Source organism: Eurytemora carolleeae, unplaced genomic scaffold (assembly GCF_000591075.1).
Source record: "Eurytemora carolleeae unplaced genomic scaffold, Eaff_2.0 scaffold153, whole genome shotgun sequence".
Lineage (NCBI taxonomy): Eukaryota > Metazoa > Arthropoda > Copepoda > Calanoida > Temoridae > Eurytemora > Eurytemora carolleeae.
In genome coordinates, this window is record NW_019396203.1 from 394465 (window position 1) to 415772 (window position 21308).

At 32.0% G+C, this 21308-nt stretch overlaps 1 protein-coding gene and 1 long non-coding RNA gene across 2 annotated transcripts; one reads left to right on the plus strand and one right to left on the minus strand.

The window, feature by feature from the left end:
- Positions 1–3936: 3936 nt before the first annotated feature.
- LOC111698025 (uncharacterized) lies at positions 3937–5106 on the plus strand. Its single transcript, XR_002764449.1, has 2 exons — positions 3937–4086; positions 4217–5106. It is a non-coding gene; the product is annotated as an uncharacterized LOC111698025 (long non-coding RNA).
- A 669-nt stretch (positions 5107–5775) lies between these two features.
- On the minus strand, positions 5776–20437 carry LOC111698008 (uncharacterized). The gene is made up of 16 exons (XM_023468215.1): positions 20246–20437; positions 19943–20028; positions 17311–17415; positions 16477–16570; positions 15494–15680; positions 14635–14732; positions 14146–14238; positions 12786–12870; positions 11659–12417; positions 11084–11265; positions 10473–10781; positions 9660–9794; positions 8882–8907; positions 8095–8224; positions 7623–7699; positions 5776–5969 (listed from the first exon to the last, which is right to left on the minus strand). The coding sequence occupies exons 1-16, from the start codon at positions 20360–20362 to the stop codon at positions 5903–5905; spliced, it is 2550 nt and encodes an 849-aa protein (XP_023323983.1). The 5' UTR covers positions 20363–20437; the 3' UTR covers positions 5776–5902.
- Positions 20438–21308: the final 871 nt, after the last annotated feature.

Here is a 21308-nt window from a genome sequence, read left to right on the forward strand (position 1 = left end):
GTGTCCTACACTATGTACACTGTACAGTGTTCTACACTATGTACATTGTACACAGTACAGTGTTCTACACTATTTACACTGTAAAGTGTTCTACACTATGTACACTGTACAATGTTCTACACTATGTACATTGTACACAGTAAAGTGTTCTACATTATTTACACTGTACAGTGTTCTACAATATCTACACTGTACAGTGTTCTACCCTATGTATACTTTACAATGTTCTACACTATGTACACTGTACAGTGTTCTACACTATGTACACAGATCTACTCCAACCTTAACACACAGAACTCCATACCTCCAGAGTTCTACTCCAACCTCAACACACAGAACTCCAGATCTTCATGAGTTCTGCTCCAACCTCTACAAAAAGAACTCTAGACCTTTAGAGTTCTACTCCAACCTCTTCGTAAAGAACTCCAACCTTAACATAAAGAAGACATTTTAGACTAGACTGGGATTGGCTCTTCAGATAAAGGAGTAGTGTTTAAAACCATGCAAAATTTCAAATTAAAAGAAAATTAGCTTGACTTTGATGTGATTCAGAATTTGATTTTATTTTGATAGATTCTCTTTACTTTGCATTCTGTACAATTTAATGTTTTATTTTACCTTTTTTTCTATTTGAAAATATATCAATATCATCATTCATCCTATGTTTAAATATAAGATATGCTGCTAAAATACTTAATTAATTAATTTAGTGCTTGATTACAAATTTCACCTTTTTTAAAAAAGTGGTTTACTTTGGGGTTTAATTAACTTCAATGTTATACTTTTTTATTAAAACAATGGGATATAAAGGATTTCACACAAACAACGTAAAAAATGTAAATAAAACATTTTTACATTACAAAGAAAATATATTTTATTAGATTTCAGTTTCCAAACTAATAATAAAAAATGTAAATAAAACATTTTTACATTACAAAGAAAATATATTTTATTAGATTTCAGTTTCCAAACTAATAATAAATCAAGTGGCTTAAGTTTTAATTTTTGACTTTTAGTTTTTATTAAATAATCAAGCTAAGACAACTCGTTTTGACTTAATTATGTATTTAAAGACAGAGTATCAAATATGCGTATTAAACATTTTATGTTATATTATTGGTATGGATAGTGTACATCCAATCTTAATTCAATGTTTCAAGTCCAAATTGGAAAGATCAAATACTAAAAATCCAATGGAAGGTTTATATAAGTGCAAAACTATATTTTACCATTGTATAGTGCATAAAAACTAAACTGTATAAAAGCTTGGATTATTTTCAAAATAAATGTTTTAATTATGCAAACTTAGATTGAAGCAACACATCCTCTAGACCAGGATCTGACTCTCATAATTGTGTCATATCATTGTCAGCTTTTAGATACATTTAATAGTAGATAATCGAGTAAAATCTTGCTAAATAGTTGAAATATTCCATAGAAAAAAGTATTAATCGATTGGTAAAATAACCAATATCTAAGAGTTTATTGCAAAGATATAGGGATTAGAAAATCAGAGGTTTAGTCAAGGACTCAATTCTTTTAAAGGAAATATGATAATTATGTACAGGCCTAAGAGTCAAATGTTTTTATAAAGTCTAAATTCAATTTTTTTATTGAAGATTAATTTAATAATAAACGTTGATTGATATCCATAGAGAATAGAATATATAGAGAGGAATTAACTAGAAAAAAGTGTAAAACGGCCATTTTGTTGTACTGTTTCCATACTGCAGGTGTACTTCACATATTTATGCTATATAACCTGTTGGGCCCTGGAATATCATTTTATAGAAAATCTAAAATTATTGTTTAAAGAAAACCAAATTATGAAATAGGCTGGTTTCATAATTGACCAATGATCATTTCACATAGACTCTATGCCTTCCACTTTACAAACGATGATTTTCCGTTATAACTATAAATCAAATGATGTTTTTTATTTACCTAATTCATTATAAAGTTTATTTAACAGTTTAAAAAATTCGAAATTGAAATGAATAGTCTAGGGAACATACTGTATTAATGTACTCTACTGCATATAATTTGTGAACATTTACATGATTTGTACACTTTGAACTCCCTTTCAGGCTGAAAGGGACTGAAAAAATTCATACCGAGAGATTCTTTTAATTCCTCTCTATATATTCTATTCTCTATGTTGATATCTCATTGAATTATATTTACAGATCTTTAAAAAGTTTAATATGTCTCAAATGAATCCGAAAGTAGTTTTTAACACCACTGCATACTCAGTTCAACCACCATACATAGCCGGTCACTCCCTTTAAGTGGTCTAAACATTTTGAAAAATATACCAATACCATTATTTAAAAATCTAAAAATTCTTGGCAAAACTTATTAAGTAATATATATTACTTAATAAGTTTTGCCAAGAATTTTTAGATTTTTAAATAATGGTATTGGTATATTTTTCAAAATGTTTAGACCACTTATAAAAATGCCGACATACATTGCACATTTTTCTGGTACTTACTGTATTAAAGGGACTGTAGATGAAATTTCAAGTGATCCTCCATTAATAAAATGGCAAGTCCGATTCTCAACAGTACCCTTAAACACTTGATATGATGAAATAAAAATAATCTTCTTTTTGGAAAGTTGATATTTTTTAATGTGGAATCTGAAGGAGATTGTCAGAATTAAACACTTTTCAAGCTAAAAGTATCTTTTACAGCTTTGATCAAATAAAGGTTTAATTGGTATCGTTGTTTCCATCTTTAAATGGAATCATAATCTTATTCTACAGCTTTCTGGTTATTACTGTATGTATATAGACAGGAATACAGAGAATTATTTAAATCATGTTCCCGACTAGGGTCCTTTAAAATAAATCGTAAATAAATAAAATATTCATGACAAAACAAAAATAGATCTTTGGTATTTATGCTTTAAACCATGCGGAAAGGGTCGCAAAACTGAAAACATTGCAAAATATTATAAAAATTATAAAAATTGCAAAGTAATTCTAAATTTAAAAAACATTCTGTTCTGTGCGGTAAAATAATATTCTGCTAGGAATATATTTTAAGAATATTTAAGAATATATTTCATATATATTTATATTTGTAATATATCTGAAATATATCTGGTTTATCAAATAATCAAATCAAAGAGTTTTCACAATATATAGTATAATTGTCGTCGTAAATGGACAAATAAAAGTAGAAAAGTTGGTTAACGATAACTGCTTTGATTATTTAATGCATTCCCTAAAAAATAATTTCTAAAAATGCTGTTAAAAGAGCTATATAACTCATATAACAGATTTAAACAGCCTAGTCAAGATTTACTGTTTGTATTTTTTATAATTTTTAATTAAGTATAATATACATATGTATAAAATGTGATGAGGTACATTATATATGCATATGTATATTTCTAAAACCTTATCATTCTTCAAATTCAACTCAGTTTTTCCATCAATGTTAATTTTTTAAATTCAGAATAATATACAAGAGTATAAAATGTGACGGGGTACATTATATACAAATTTTTATTATGCTAAATCAAAAAAATTAACACTGAAGGGAAAACTGAGTTGAATTTGAAGAATGATTAGGTTTTAGAAATATACATGTGTATATTTAATGTGACAAGTCACATTATTTACAGAGTGTATATTAACATTATTTAAACTTTAATTATTACTCGCTTAGTTCTTAGCTGATAACAATTTGCCAGCAACACAGAATACAAATGAGCGAGTATGATACCCAGCTTATTTATCATTTATTGTTAATGCATATATGATAAATAAACTTTGATACAAGTTAGCATAATTTGAAATAAAAATAAAAATTAATGAAACAATATGCTTTCTTGTGTCAATGTTAAATATAATTTTATAAGCATTAAAACAGTGCATATAATATTATATTTGATAGGGGACTGGTAGCTCCAGTTATCAGCTAAAAATCAGTGTTTAGTATTAATTTGTGGTTGTGTAAATCTGAATATTCATAAATATTGTATTTTTAATTTTCTCCAGGTTTGGATTTCAACCTGCATCCACGATAGAGGAGCTAATGAGGTTTGAGAAGGAACAGCATTATTCTAATTTCTATGGTAATGTTGTAATATTTTATATTTTATGTTTTTTTACTCCTACAAAAGTTCTAAGGGACTGGTAGCTCCAGTTCTTAGCTAAAATTCCTCAAGAAACAAAATAACGGATATAACATATATTTTTATTTAGGACATTCCTTCTACTACATCCTCAACAGTCAACATTAAGAACTCCAGATCTTCAGAGATCTACTCCAACCTCAATAGTCAACATAGAGAACTCCAGATCTTCAGAGTTCTACTCCAACCTTAATAGTCAACATAGAGAACTCCAGATCTCCAGAGTTCTACTCCAACCTCAATAGTCAACATAGAGAACCCCATATCTTCAGAGTTCTACTCCAACCTCAATAGTCAACATAGAGAACCCCAGATCTTCAGAGTTCTACTCCAACCTCAATAGTCAACATAGAGAACTCCAGATCTGCAGAGTTTTACTCCAACCTCAATAGTCAACATAGAGAACTCCAGATCTTCAGAGTTCTACTCCAACCTCAACATAGAGAACCCCAGATCTTCAGAGTTCTACTCCAACCTCAACATAGAAAACCCCAGATTTTCAGAGTTCTACTCCAACCTCAATAGTCAACATAGAGAACCCCAGATTTTCAGAGTTCTACTCCAACCTCAATAGTCAACATAGAGAACTCCAGATCTTTAGAGTTCTACTCCAACCTCAATAGTAAACATAGAGAACCCCAGATCTTCAGAGTTCTACTCAAACCTCAATAGTCAACAGAGAGAACCACAGATCTTCAGAGTTCTACTTCAATCTCAACATAGAGAACTCCGGATCTCCAGAGTTTCACTCCAATCTCAACATAGAGAACTCCAGATCTTCAGAGTTCTACTCAAACCTATACATAGAGTACTCCAGATCTCCCATGTTCTACTCCAACGTCAACATAAAGAACTCCAGATCTCCCATGTTCTACTCCAACGTCAACATACAGAACTCCAGATATCTCAACAGTATCCTTAAACACTTGATATGATGAAATAAAAATTCTTTTTTATTTATTTCTAAAGTCTTAATTGTTTTTGATTGTTTTTGTTTCCAGAAAATGAATGGTTTTCCTAGTTTTATAAAAGAAAATTATTTTTCATTGAGCGCATTTTCTGAAGACTAATTGAATTATATTAAAAAATTTATAAAAAGAAGAAACAGTAACAAATATGTTCAAGGATCATAATGTATTATTGCAGTACACCTGTTTTGTAAATAAAGAATTTTCCTTTTCAGAAATATTAGTATTTTATGTCCCCTTCCCTTGAACGCCGACTCATACGCTCATAAACTAGGCAGCGGCCAATTTGTGTTACTCGCGAATGCCTCAATGAATTATTTGACAAAGAGAGAGACAGTTCTAGCCACGGCGCTCAGCCCCTAGCCTGTCCTAGCCGCAGCGCTCGGCCCAGAAAGTGTCTAAACCTAACCTAACCCTAAACTACATACTAATCTCTCTCTTCTTATAATTCATTGCGGGATTCGCGAATAATAGAGTCTGGCTCGTTTGACCGCTACCCAAAAAACCCATTCAATACACTTCAAACGAGTAAGGTATGGTTTTCTAGTTTTTCCCTTGTCTGTTCAGGTTTTCTTTAATTGATACATTCCTTGTTGTAAAGTTACAAAATTTTCTTGTTTTATTCTTTGTTTATTCCAGTTTTCAACGAAATATATATTGATAATGTTTATATTCCTTTATTAAACATACAGTACACTTATCGTAAATAAAGTTTATACTGTTTTATCTATGAATATGTCTAAATAACTGTACACTGTACACTGTACGGTACTGTAAAGTACTGTACACTAGTGATGCTCTGGAGGCTTGTACGCAGCATTCCAGATATCAACCAAAGCTGCTGCTGAATGGAATCTAAAAATAAGAATTGTGAAAAATTTGATTTTAGACTACAAGGGAGTGTTCGAGTTCAATTTAATCTTAGACTACAAGGGAGTGTTCGAGTTCAATTTGATTTTAGACTACAAGGGAGTGTTCAATTTAAATTTGATTTTAAACTACAAGGGAGTGTTCGGGTTCAATTTAATTTTAGACTGCAAGGGAGTGTTCGAGTTCAATTTGATTTTAGACTACAAGGGAGTGTTCGAGTTCAATTTGATTTTAGACTACAAGGGAGTGTTCAATTTAAATTTGATTTTAAACTACAAGGGAGTGTTCGGGTTCAATTTAATTTTAGACTGCAAGGGAGTGTTCGAGTTCAATTTGATTTTAGACTACAAGGGAGTGTTCGAGATCAATTTGATTTTAGACTACAAGGGAGTGTTCGAATTCAATTTGATTTTAGACCACAATCATTTAATCATTTTCTTTTTACATAAAACAACAGATAAAAGTAAAATTTGTAGCGATCAATATTGATATCGAATTCAATTCAATATCATCCTATGCCAACTTTCATTTTTCACGAACACTGCTTTTAAAGGGATTGTTTATCTTTTAAAAAATACAACAACTAATTAATTATGTAATAAAAATGAGCCAATTTTACCATTGAAAGATGTTCGTGAGCGCCAAAGAAAAGTTTTTCTATCGCGTATTCACTGAAGAATAGTTAAAAGTCCCAAAATTTCATGAACAATTGTGCTGATCATATGTAACGATGATAAAATGAACAAGTCATGAGCATAAAAAACGATCATTTAAAAAAAGTTTAAAAGGTTGAAAATGTTCACAAAATCGTTTAAGTATTTATGTATTTTCAGACATAAACATTAAACAATAAACATAAACATATTTAGCTTTATATGCTTATCTTCACAAGTATTTCAGCAATTTGTCCAACTTGTTCCTTAGATAACATTTTACAGTGTATCCTTGGGAATCAACTTTTTAAATAAAGGAGAAACTCTTTTAAAGAGAATCTCCTTGTAATTTTAAATATACCTCCATTTAAAGGGAGTGTTTGCGTAAACTGAAGGTATAGGTTATAATATCTGAATGATTTGTTTGGAATTAAATTGATTTTTTTACGATCCAAGTCTTATATTGAAAAGTGTTTAATTTTGTTCATTTCTTCCTTGTTTCTGAAGCAAAAAAATGCGCTATTCAATATGGAGAAACCAAAAATGAAATGATCATTTAATAAAAACAATAACAAGGATATCTTATACTTTTAGAACGGTTGTGAATCAGACACACTTCTCCAACAATGGAGAGCAACTTGAAATTACGTTTACAGTCCCTTTCAGCTTACGAGAACAGTCTCTTTATGACCAATATAAATTACACGAACAGTCTCTTTTAGGTAACTTTAAATTACGTCCAATAGTCGGCGTTTATATCAATACAATAAAGACGACTTTTCCATTAAAGTTTGATTTCGAACAAGACATTTAAAAATCACAAGTTTACATAGAAATTAGAAACAAAGAGAAGGTGTTAATTGGCAGCTTCTCTTTTTGTCCATGTTTATCCATGATATTAAAAATCTTGGTAGAAATCAAACATTTAAATCGAACGTCGTCTTCATTGTATTGATACATACGACGATGACTTAAAGCCACGTACCTGTAGAAAATACAGAGAGGGAGAGTGATATGGCTTAAAACGGTCCATCCTATTTTTCCATAAAACTCAATTTTAACCTTAAACAAAATATTATTCTTATACAAAGAAAATTCTATTTCTTGTAGTAAATACAAATGGCAAAAAGAAATGTGTAATTTTCCTACTCCTTCCTTCAAAAAAGTATGTTTGCAAAAACGACTTTTCGACTGCATAAAATTTACAATTTTTTTTAAAATCGGAATTCCATTGAGCGGAATAATGTGGAATTTCTGCGTGGAATTGCTCAGAATTGCGTCGAATCGCACATAAAGGGATCGCAATTAAAATCAGCTTAATTGCGTTGAAAACCCAAATAAAAATAAACCCAAGTAATGTTTTAATTGAAAAAGGTTACAGAGGGTAATTTTTTCACAAAAATTAAAAATGCAAAAGGGTTTTGATTTTTTATATTTTCATAATTTTTAAATTTAACCTTTTGATTATTTTTGCTTTTGATGAGAACAGTTTCCAGGAGATAAACCGCCAGGTTTAGAACAATTAGAAGCATCAGTGTATTTCTTCCTTTAAGCTTTCTTTGGTTCTCTTCGCTCATAGTACATCGTCTAAATATGATTTGTATTAAAGAAAATCCTTAAATACTAATTACAAGTTTAGTTTTTTCTTGTATAATTGTATCCCTGTATCCCTTGTATAATGTATACCTTTAACCTATACCAGATACCTTCCTATATTCCTTTATACTTGTATCCATATATCCTGGAATTCCTGTATCACTGTATCCCTCTATCCCTGTATCCCTGTATCCCTGTATCACTGTATCCATGTATCACTGTATCCCTGTATCACTGTATCCATGTATCCCTGTATCCCTGTATCCCTGTATCACTGTATCCATGTATCCCTGTATCCCTTTATCCCTGTATCCCTGTATCCCTGTATCCCAGTATCCCTGTATCCCTGTGTCCCTGCATCCCTCTATCACTGTATCCCTGTGTCCCTCTATCTCTGTGTCCCTGTATCCTATATGCCTGTATCCCTGTATCCCTGTATCCCTGTATCCCAGTATCCCTGTATCCCTGTATCCCTGTATCCCTGTATCCCTGTATCCCTGTATCCCTGTATCTCTGTATCCATGTATCCTCGTATCCTCGTTTCCTTGTATCCCTGTATCCCTGTATCCTTGCATCCCTGTGTCCCTGTATCCCTGTATCCCTGTATCCCTGTATCCCTGTATCCCTGTATCCAATTATCTATCCTACCGAAGACCGTCGACTATTAGCGGAGTCTGAAATTTTAAAAAAAATGCCCCCAATTTTTTTTTTAATTATCATATAAAAAAAATTTGCCCCCAATTAAAGAATTTGCCCCCATTTCTTTCAAATTTGTCAATCCCAAATGGGATTGAAAAGGGAATTATATTGACCCCTGCAGGGCTTTAGTTTTCGTAGACAAATATATAGTATACAGATTAGAGAATATATATCGATTAACCTGTAACACAGAGTATACAGTAGCGAATATATATAGATTAACCTGTAACATGGTCCAACACAGAGTATATAGTAGAGAATATATATAGATTAACCTGTAACACAAAGTATGCAGTAGAGAATGTATATAGATTAACCTGTAACACAGAGTATACAGTAGAGAATATATATACGTTAACCTGTAACACAAAGTATAAAGTAGAGAATATATATAGATTAACCTGTAACACAGAGTATACAGTAGTGAATATATATGTATATATATGTTAACCTGTAATAGAGTTGGTCCAACACAGAGTATATAGTAGAGAATATATGTGTATATATGTTAACCAGTAATAGAGTTGGTGCAAAATAGAGTATACAGTAGAGAATATATGTATATATATCACGGGCAGCCGTAGTACATTTGAATTTCCGAGTCGGGTCAACCTTTCCGGTCCCAGTTTGTACTGTATCGCCTGGACATTGGGTAAATAAAGCAGACACTCAATAGGACTAGCCGGTGCAACAAGGTTGACGCGGTCAGACTTTAGGTTGAATTTACTAAAGGGTCAGAGGTGCGTGATTTGTTAACCTGTAATAGAGTTGGTCCAAAACAGAGTATATAGTAGAGAATAAACATTGGTAAACATATGAGAAGCAACATATCATCCAGGAAGGATATAGGATCAGGGTTCACCTAGAATAGGATCAGGGTTCACCTAGAATAGGATCAGGGTTCACCTAGAATAGGATCAGGGTTCACCTAGAATATAGGATCAGGGTTCACCTAGAATAGGATCAGGGTTCACCTAGAATAGGATCAGGGTTCACCTAGAATAGGATCAGGGTTCACCTAGAATTTTTTAAAACTTGGATTTCATACAATTGTTTTATGTCTAAGAGAAGACCACTACGTGGAAAGTTTGTCAATTTTGAAATATTATTAAACATCGCTAACATATCTGAGAATTAAATAAAAACTGCTTATTTTTTATCTTTTTTTCGACGATTTGAAAAATGGGTTGAAATTAAATTAAATATAATAAAACCAATCAGATAGACTTTCACAATGAAAAAATTTACAAATTTAGAGTGTATTACAGGAAATGACTAGAAACTAGACAATTTGGGCTCAAAAATAATAAACTTTGGAATATGATAACGACTGTTAAACTCAAATTATTCTTTTAAAAAGTCCAATGAACATGAAACACAAGTATTGTTATGAACCAATTTTCATTTAATAAGTTGATTTTAAAGCCAATGGTAAAATTGTATGCTTTATAATAACATCAAATGTACATAATATCGTCACCCTATTCTAAGTTTTTTGGACAAAACTGTAATATCATATTTTTAACGTTAAGACGCTTACCTCTAAATTAGCAATCTTGAAGTAGGTCACAACAGAGACAACAATCATAATTGCCAGAATAATGCTCTCCAAGACGTTACTAAAGTCAATGCTAGCATTGGCAAGATTTTTATCACACGAGGCTTCCATTACAAAGATAGCAATAGAGCAGATAATCGTGATCACAAAGATACTGATCCCGATAAAGAGTCCATTGATGGAGGACTTGCAATTCGCGAAAACAATGAGCGCCTCCTTGTGTCCGACCGTTCTATGCAGCGCCTCCTCAGAGCCCCGGGGGGTAACAGACGGCAGAAAATGCATCGAGTCCTAGTGTTGAGACATTTCAAAGATTTTATCTATGAAATGTCCTGTCTAAGAAATGTCCAGTATACGAAATGTCCTGTCTATGAAATGTCCTGTCTATGAAATGTCCTGTCTATGAAATGTCCTGTCTATGAAATGTCCTGTTTGTGAAATGTCTTGTCTCCGAAATGTCCTGTCTATGAAATAGCCTGTCTATGAAATGTCCTGTCTACGAAATGTCCTGGTTTAAATATTTAAAATATCCATTTATGCGTCTATAAAATATCTAGACACTAAATGTCCAACTATGATAAGTCCCAACACCCCTTGTGATCGTTGATTTTCCCGATGTTACTCCAGAGGATGTACCAGACACCGACCACGAGGATATTGAACTCTATGGAGAATGGGTAGAGAAGGCTGGCAATACTGAAGAGGCTGTCCGACATACTGTTTCCACTCACACAGAAGTGTCGGAGTTCAAGGTTACAATGGAAGATATCAAGACCTGTTAAATAAAAGAATTATTCAATAATCTTAAAATGGGAGCGATGCACAAATAAATGATAAAATCGCAATAAAACAAAAATATTTATAGATTAAACCTTAAAGCAACTTTAGACTCTATTTCAACTAAAATTAAATTTAAGATTCACGAAGGTGTCCTCAAAACCTTTCTCTGGTCAAAATTTATAAAAAATATCCTCGTTTTTCTTTCTTAAACATTGATTTTTGCTATTTGTGGTTTCTATATAAAAGTTGTATACAGAGTTTAAAGAGACATAGAACACTTTATAAAATAAAAAACGGCGATATTTTCCATATTGTTACAAAGATAAAGATTTAAAGGGTACCTTTGTGAATTAGGCAATCAGTGAAATTAGATCTTGTTAGTTCTTACCCGTACAATTAGGTAATAAAGCGACACTAGCATCCTCTGATGCAAACACTCGACCCCGACGATCATCATCATCATCATCATCATGACCATCATCATCATAACCATAACCATCACAGGTGTTTACCGCATGAAACTTCTCTACTAGAGCGTCTACAGTCTCATTGGTGATAGTGTACATCCAGATACAGAGACAGGAGGCAATACAGTGCATGAAGGCAAACCTTGCCAAAGGTTTGTTCTTGTTCACAATTACGTTTCCAAACTTGAAGATAACATAGCACTGGAGCAGAGAGAACAGAGGGATTAGGATATCAACCATCATATTCTCAGGTTTACTGCAGAAGTCGTGTAAGATTCCTTTGCTGTAGGAAGCAAATACGATCTCCTTGGTCACATTTATACCCATGTGAATTAAGTGTCCGGCACAGAAGAACCCTGCTCCAATTTTGAGAAAGAAACTGCCTGAATGCCGGCCAGAGGTAAATCCATAATATTCCGGCATGGTTTTTCGTTCGTCCGGAAGGTTTAGCTCAATATGGAGTTCTCCATCCTCTCCTTCAACTAGTTTCATTTCTCCGATATCTATTGTTCCGAAAGCTTGGTTCTCCATGTGGTTGATGTACTTCTTGATGTCGACGATCAAGTAGATCATCCAGAAGATGCCAATCACTGACAGAGCCAGGTTCAAGGTAGGGGTGGCCTCAAACTCGTCGCCTTTACCATTGCGAATCAGGATATCATACATGTACACGCATATTCCTAGGTAAATATATCTGTATCTGTATCTGTATCTGTATCTGTATCTGTATCTGTATCTGTATCTGTATCAGTATCTATATCTGTATCTGTATATGTATATGTATATGTATATGTATATGTATATGTATATGTATATGTATATGTATATGTATATGTATATGTATATGTATATGTATATCTGTATCTGTATGTATATGTATATGTATATGTATATGTATATGTATATGTATATGTATATGTATATGTATATGTATATGTATATGTATATGTATNTATCTGTATCTGTATATGTATCTATATCTATATCTGTATCTGTATCTGTATCTGTATCTGTATCTGTATCTGTATCTGTATCTGTATCTGTATACCTAGACAGACCACGATGAAAGCGTATATAATGGAAAGAACCATTGTAAAGAAATCCCAAAAGCGTTGTTTTTTCTCCTTCTTAATCTAAGAATATAAATTGTATTTCTACATTTTAAATAAAAAGGATACTTTACGAAATTTTAAATACATTTTATCTCTCAAACCAGGTAAAAATTTTATATTTATACTCTTATCCAATGAGACCTTCAGAAAGAAGTTACAAAGAAACTGGTTACCCGCCTCAAACTCTATCTTTGCACTCTGCTATTTCAAGTTTTGACTATTGATCCAGCAGAATTCGTAATTTGAAGTATTAAAGTTAGATGTAAAGTTTTATCTCTTATTGGGCCTTTAACCCTAGTTTTAAGTAACCCTCCAGTTATGACATGTCGATTCACAACGGTTTCCTTTAAAGCTTTGTCTGATCAAAAATATATAAGAAAAACAATGTAGGACTTATCAGAATTAAATACTTTTCGAGCTAGAAAAAGGACGTTATCTTCCACATACTGATCAGATACAGGTTTCAAGGGTGCAACTGTAACCCAGGCATTTATAAGTGGATGGTAATCTAAATACAATTTACAAAAAACAATCCCAAAAAACGATCCCAAATTACTATCATGGAAATTTATAAATATGAACAATGTACAATTGTGGTAACCACCCAAAAAAGTTTTCTGAAAAAATTTGTCGGCAATAAAGTCCTAAATTTTGACACAAAAAAGTCCTGTGGAAAAAAGTGTTTGAAATAAAAATCTCTGGAAATACAGTCCTGCCATTTTGAGACTTTATCTTTTAGCACTTTTTTTCTGTTTCCAGAAAAAGTCCACGGAAAAAAAAGTCCTTTTAAAAGTGGAAAATGAATGGAAACAAAGGGAGTTTACAAACCATGGAAAAAAGTAAGTTGATATAAAAAACACCTGTCGAGTGTGGATATATTTAATATGCAGATGTTTAGATAAAAGTCCGTTTTATGAAAACGTTTAAGACTAGACCTCATTTTCCCAAGATATATGACATTTTTCTTCGGGACTTTGATTCCTGTGATCTTATTTCCTGAGATTTATTGACAGCCACCATATTATTTTAGGAAAAAAAGTCCCAGAAATCTAAAACTCAGGACTTTATTTCCAGTGACATTTTGTACAGTGACAGTTCAGAATATTGGAACTTTTTTACCAAAGTTTTTATTTCAAGTTTTTTTTAACAGAAACTTTTTTTCCGTGACTTTCTTACATAGATTTTGTATATTCGTACAGTGTACATAGTACAGTGTACATAGTACAGTGTACATAGTACAGTGTACATAGTACAGTGTACATAGTACAGTGTACATAGTACAGACTAGTTTATGACCTGTTTTGTATCTTCTATATCTTCTGAGATAATTGTCTGGGTCAGACTTTTAAAGCTTCTCATGCTTGCTGTATCCGTCCTGTCTTGTGAAACCTAAATAACAAATTAAATCTTTACAATCTTAAACATTGAGCCTTCATGAAATATATTCTCGTTTTCTATCTTGAAAAGATGTTTTTTTCTCCATTTTAAAATTTTTTTTTGTGTCGTTGCTTATCGCAAAATTATTTATCCATTTCTCATACAAAATTCAAAGTTGCAACCCCATCATTTTTTCTTTTCCAAGGATTTAAAACATAATGGTCACTAAAAATGATGTCGAAAGTAACTTCAAGATATCTTATATTTCACAAGTTATGTTCATGAAAATTTTTGTATGAGAGGCATGTCCGGTTCACAACGGTACCAATAAAACTTTTGACCGATCAATTATGAATGAGATATTCTTATTTTCTCTCAGATAAATCGATTATTTTCAATTGCGGTCACCTGTAGTGAGGATTTATATCCTGAGGATTCTGAAGCAGGACGAGGACGATGGCGCTCCTGAAAATCCGTTGGAGCACTCGACCTCTGCTCCATGGATCCTGGAGTTAAAAAGAGTCATCAGCAAAGAATTGAGTCTTTGTCACAAACTCTAATTTTTTAATCCCTATATATTTGCAACCTGATGGTGTGAACCTTTGACATTTCAAACTCAAACTATTTGATCTAACAGACTTAATATCAAGGGTCTGTGAAACCGATACAGGGATTAGAAGAGTTTGTAGCAATTCCTTTAAAATGGGAAAAATGTTGATTTAATGATTCTTCAAGAGTTTTTGAGGAAAATTAAAATTCAACTTTTTTTAAAAATTGTCTTTTATGTGTCGCGGTTTTCAGTTTTGCTGTAATAAATGAACAAAGTTAGGGTCCCTTTTCAAATAAAGAAAATCACGTAAAATTTAAAGAGAGAGACCGGCTAGGTAACATATTTGAACAGAGAGTGCAGCATTATAAAGAAAAAAATTGGGATTTATTTGATAACAATGAGACATTTATATGCTAAATTCGTTTGTAAAATTTCACCAGAACAATTTAAGAAAAAAGATGTTTTTGCCAAAGGTAACTTTTTTATGGAATTTACATTTTCAATTTTTTTTCCACGGACAACGCCGGGCCGGCCCTTCAGCTGGTATGATGTAAAATAAGGATTATTTCTAATCGTAAAATAAAGAGGTTTTATATTTATAAATACTTGATAAAAAAACATTACGATAATAGATCCTGCATATTTAAGAAAATTTCTATTGAAAAGGTTTTATATCGTTTTTTTTGCCAAAAAAAGAAACCATAGAATATAAGGTACCTTCTTCATTATGAATTATCATTCGCGGAAGAGATGAAGGATCATAAACCTTGTATTCAAATCCATCTTCACCATTCTCCTCTCTCTCGTAATTCCCTTCCCTCTTTTCCCCATTCCCTTCAATAGACTTTGCTGAGCCCTCAGCGAAAATATCCTCCTCTTCCTGTGAGAAGCTGAATATGAGTTTCTAGACGGTCAAATATAAATAATGACGCGGCAAAACAGTCGGCCATTTTTAATCCGACGCCATTTTGAGAAAAAAGTGATTTCTGATGTATTTTCATAAATACTGATTCGTAATGAAAAATGAATCAGTTAAAAGTAAACTTTAAAAATATTTCAAAATTCCGGAAATGTCTAAACTCCGTTTAATCGTATTGTAGTTGCGCTAATATTTGTTTTTAATAATGAATATCGACGTCAAAGAGAAATACTAATTAATTAAAAGATTAGAAAATCATAAATCTTTTTCATTTTTTAATCTAAGCCGTAATTTTAAATCAATTAAAAAAGAATCAATATTGTGGACTTATTCGTCTTTTTTTAGTAAAATACCAAATTTATTCCCTACAAGGTCTTATTCGTAGAGTTTTATCATGAGACAAAATTCTTCATAGGAACTGCAAGCCTAATTTCAAGTGACCCTCCATGCAGAGATGACAATGCCCCAGTTACATATGTACCCTTAAAGATGCTTTGGCTGAATTATCTTATATAATAGATAAAAGGCCCGGCGTTGCCCGCCAAAAAAAAATGTTGAAAAGATAAAAAAAATTTGAAAAAATAAAATAAAAATCGAATCTTTTCAGTCTTTGTCCAAGCTACCCATGAGTGTCCAAAACAAATTTCAGCCCATTTGTTTTATTATAGAAGAAGATATGGCTGTTTTTGTACCGTTGCCATATTTGCATAGGGGGTCACTTAAAATTACATATACAGTCCCTTTTAATAAATCTACATTTTTAAGATATATTTATATTTCCCTGCGGGGGTAGGGAGTGTTTCTTCTTTCTCTTCCAAGGAACCTGCGAGGGCTTTTCAACAGGTTCATCTTCATTTTTTTGAACACTAATTCGTCTGAACAGATTTATTCAACTATTAATTGGTTGTTTTCATGTCAATACAGGGGTACTCACAAAGGATGATATTTTAATGAAGACCTGAAATAGTATGAAGATCTAAAGCACAGAGGTCTAACAGATATTAACATTATGTATAAATATTCAAGTGAAATAGGTCTGCTTATACTGCACAATTGCTCTGTTTCTTGTTGAAAGAACGTTATTAAGAATCATAAATTGGGTCTAAAAGTCGTCTTCCTATTCCGAAGTTTTAAAGATCTCACTGTAGCCATAAAATTGAGAAAGATGCAAATAAAATTATGTGATTAAACATGGCATCCTTGATGTCTCATGCTTTGTGGGATAAAAGCTGTAATCTATTCAATAATATGATTAATAGATTACATTTCATAAATAAAAAAAGATTCTCTAGGAATATAGAGAGTAATGAATGATGATTGATTAACAATAAATGATGATTAGCAATGATAAATAATACATTCATGTTTTACAAAATGGTTGAACTAACAGATCAAATATAAATATGTTTAAACTTATTCTCTTCCTTTGCATCAGTTCAAATCAGTTTTGTACATTAGTAAGGGTAAGCGAACCATGAAATTGTTGAAATAGTAACATTTAAATTGACTGTTCTAATCTAACTCGGTTTTTGTACGAGTTAAACTCATTCTGCCACTAACCAAGAGTTGAATTATCAGTTTTGTCTATTCAAAAGATTTTAGCTGCTAAATGAACCTGAGTGAAGGAGAGCGGGTCATACCAATGTTATCAATGACCGCCAGCGCTGCTGTAATATGAGGTTGGATATTTACTCCAGGCTTTAATCCTCCTCCTCGGGCTCTAAACAATATTGCGTATTTACTCCAGGGTTTAATCCTCCTCCTCGGGCTTTAAACAATATTGGATATTTACTCCAGGTTTTAATCCTCCCCCACAGGCTCTAAACAATATTGGATATTTACTCCTGGTTTTAATCCCCCTCTTTGGGCTCTTAACAATATTAGATATTTACTCCACAGTTGCCTACTGCCCTCAGAAGAGAACGGAACTCTATTATATCGGACCCGGCTTTACAGTTTGGTGTGGAGCGCTGGGTTTAGTTGCGCATCTTGTATCCTATTGGGGAAGCAAGAAATGTACTTAGAATAAAACAAGACTTCATCTTCAGCCTGGTGTAACTGAAAGAAGGAGTCTAATCCATTATGGGTATACAAGCAATGCACAATGATACCAGTTTTTACTCAACCAGCTGTTAGGACTGGACTGCTGTGGAAGATTCTTCTTTATGGGGATTTAGGGCTTACAACTCCCCATTTTGCATAAGGGGTGTAGTTATAGGTTTCCTTAATGCCCCTTAACTCGGAAAGAGTATAATAAAAGAAACACAGGAAGCAAACCCCTATACCCTTCCTCCTACAAACCTCCTGATCTCTCTTCTACCTGCTCCACAACTCGATGTCAAAAGAACTATTTAGAAAGGCCTTAAAGTGTAGAAACAAGAAACAAGAAGCAAGAAGAGAAAAGAAAATTGAACAGGAAAAATTGGAAGGGAAATCTCTTTATTATTAGAGATGGGGATGAGAAAATCAATCTCCCCCCGCTCCCAAGAAATATCAGAAAAATTGTGCTTTTGCTTAGTCAGATGCAACTCAAGAGTAAACAATTCTATATAGAGTTTTGAGAAAAGAAACAAAGCAAGATCTTCAGCTGGTTCAATTAAATACAGGGTTCAGAAAAAGCAAGATCCTTTAAAAATAGTTCTTTCTTGTAAAGTGGCAAACTACAAGGACATCCCCCCAAAAAATTTGTCTTTTTATTATAAAAATTAGCCGAATATGATTGAAAGATGTACGAACAAGAAGATAAAGAACAAGAAATATAGAAATCTAAAAATATTTTCATCTTATATCATATAAATATTTAAAAATATTGCAAAATTTAGTTTAAAAAAAAAAATTATTAAAGTTGAAAATATATTTACTCCAGGTTTTAATCCTTCCTCGCCCCTTGGGCTCTAAAAAATATTAGATATTTACTCCAGGTTCTAAACAAAATAGGATTTTTAATCCAGGTTTTAATCCCCCCCCCCCTCCGGAATTTAAACAAAGTTAGAAAGGAATTGAGTCAGCTTTGCCACAAACTCAAATTTTGTAATCCCTAGCTTTGCAACCAACCTGATGGTGTAAACCTTGAATTATTTTATCTAAATTAAACTCAAAGTTTAAAATATCTATGACCCCTGACATTGAGTTGCAAAGATATAGGGAATAACAAATTGGAACTTGTGGCCAAGACATAATTCCTTTTGGAAAGATTTTAAAATATATAAATTTTTATCGGGGACTTATTCTTTGATTTACTCTATAAACGTTTATTTGATATATCGTTGTTATATATTAGACACAAAAACGATTTAACTCTAATATTTTAGTGGATTTAGTAAATTTATTTGTGTGAATTTCTGCACCGGGCCCGAGTATCACAAATATTTCATTTTTTCCCTCGAACATTTATATACCATAAAACTTGAAAATAATTGTAAAAAAATATTTATTGTTTTAATGTCAAATTGAATTAGTTCTGAACTGTAATGCAAACCTTATCTTTATGTCATGACTTATATTTACAGGAATGCAATGAGAGTGATGAAATTAAGGATATAATTCTTAAAGGAACTGTAGACGTATTTTAAAGTGACACTTCCTTCTATTAGGTTAACGTTCAACGATTTGTTCCCGGTTGTTAATCAGATAAAGGTTTAATGTGAATCCTACATCACACTTTTTTCCCACCCGATAAATGAAGATTCTTCGTATTTGCTATTTTATACTTTTCTGTTGGACTCATGTATTCTATTTCTAAATATTAAAGTTTATAAAGCTGTTTTTAGGGCCACCCTATAAACAACTTCGTTGTAGATTTAATTCACGTGCATTAAACATGTGTTAAAAAGAAGATTAAACATGTGCTAAACATGTGCATTAAACATGAGCTAAAAAGAAGCATTAAACATGAGCTAAAAAGAAGCATTAAACATGTGCTAAAAAGAAAAAAATAATTGAACACTTAAAATTCTTTTGAAGAAATATAATAATTTTGTATTATGTCATATTTGGACATATTTTCATTTTTTGTGCTTGAAAACAACAAACATTTTTTATCGAATAACAACCTGTTTTTTAGGTAATCATCCTTAAACAAAGCATAAAATTTGGATGAATTACGTATTAAAGGATCATTTAATGTTGTCACGTTTAGTTTCACACTTTGTATAATCATTAAACATGGTCATGTTTATTTTGACACCCTGTATGATCATTACACATTGTCATGTTTAGTTTGACAACCTGTATCAGAAAATACTAACCCCATAACAGTGCTGGTGAGTGAATTTTCTGTTATTCCGCTGCAATGATCAGAACCTTCTTCTTTGGGATTCTCGCCGTCCTCCCCCTTGAATTATGTTGTAAGAAAGAAGGTATAAATAAAAAGAAATATTGACGTTGAAAAGAAAAAGAGGCTTAAAGGATCTGTACAATTCACAACGATCTCCTTTAAGTTGTGTTTGATCAAGATTAAAATTTTTATGTGAATTTTAACGTGTCAAGAATCGGCCATATCGGTCTAATATTTATGGTGGCTAACTTGACATGTTTTCAAATATTCTTACCAAATGCTGAAGCGCACTTTCTGATGAGGATTTCTTTAATTTTCTCTTGATTGAAGTTGATATTTTGAATTTTGCTTTTTTAGCCGAATCCGGCAGGGAGACCTTCATTTTCTCCATTCAACACTAACTGCTCAAATTTTCTGGGCTATATTTTTTCTAGAATCTCTAAAAAAAGAAAAGTTTTTAAAATGATGTTAAAGGAAAATATGACTTTGCGACTCAAAAATCATGAGATATTGAAGAGGGTGTAAAAATACTACTTAAAGGATTTGTAAATTGTAATTTCTCGTTTAAATACAGTGATAACCAGAAAACAATGAAATAGAAAGACGACATTATAGCAACACGTTTTGATGTTGTTACAAAGCAAATAATTTTACTAGTAACTTAGCTAAGCACTATTTAAGTGAAAAGGGTCTATTTACACTGAACAATTGCTATGTCTAATGTTCACTGAACTAGTTTAGGTCCTAAATTGGGTTTAAAAGTCGTCTTCCTATTTCAGAGTTTTCTGGTTATCACTGTAGTTTACCAGAAAGGAACTGAGTTCTTGCCAAAACTGAAGATTTCTTATCTCTATATATTTGCAACCTGATGCTATAAATCGTTGATATTTTATACCTTGACTATTTGATCTAACAGAAATCATTGCTTAAAGTATTTAAGGTCTGGTTACAAAGATATATGGATTTTCAGTTCCTTTGGTTGAAAACATCCTAATTTAAAAATTGTAACTTTCAAACTTTTAAAATACATTTTCATAATTGAATTGATATGCGAAAACAGATTTTAATGTATAAATTTAATAAATTTTATGCATCAAACAAAAATAAAGGAACTGAGACTTTGCCAGAAACTCAAATTTTCTAATCCCTATATCTTTAAAAACCTGATGCTGTAAGCCTTTGAAATTTCCAACTTAGATTAATTAAGCTATCAGAATTCATAGTTTGAAATATCTAAGGTCTACGACATTGCGTTGCAAAGATATTGGGATTAGAAAATCTGAGTTTGTGGAACTGACTGAATTCCTTTAAAACCAAATATAAGTGTCACGGAGCAT

Excerpts from the sequence above, each read along its gene's own strand:
- LOC111698008 (XM_023468215.1), bottom strand. The coding sequence starts at position 20,362 with ATGGAGAAAATGAAGGTCTCCCTGCCGGATTCGGCTAAAAAAGCAAAA. Across the intron at positions 14,239-14,634 it reads GATATAAATCCTCACTACAG|GTTTCACAAGACAGGACGGA; the intron begins GTGACCGCAATT and ends TTTGTTATTTAG. Across the intron at positions 10,782-11,083 it reads GGAAAATCAACGATCACAAG|GACTCGATGCATTTTCTGCC; the intron begins GGGTGTTGGGAC and ends TCTCAACACTAG.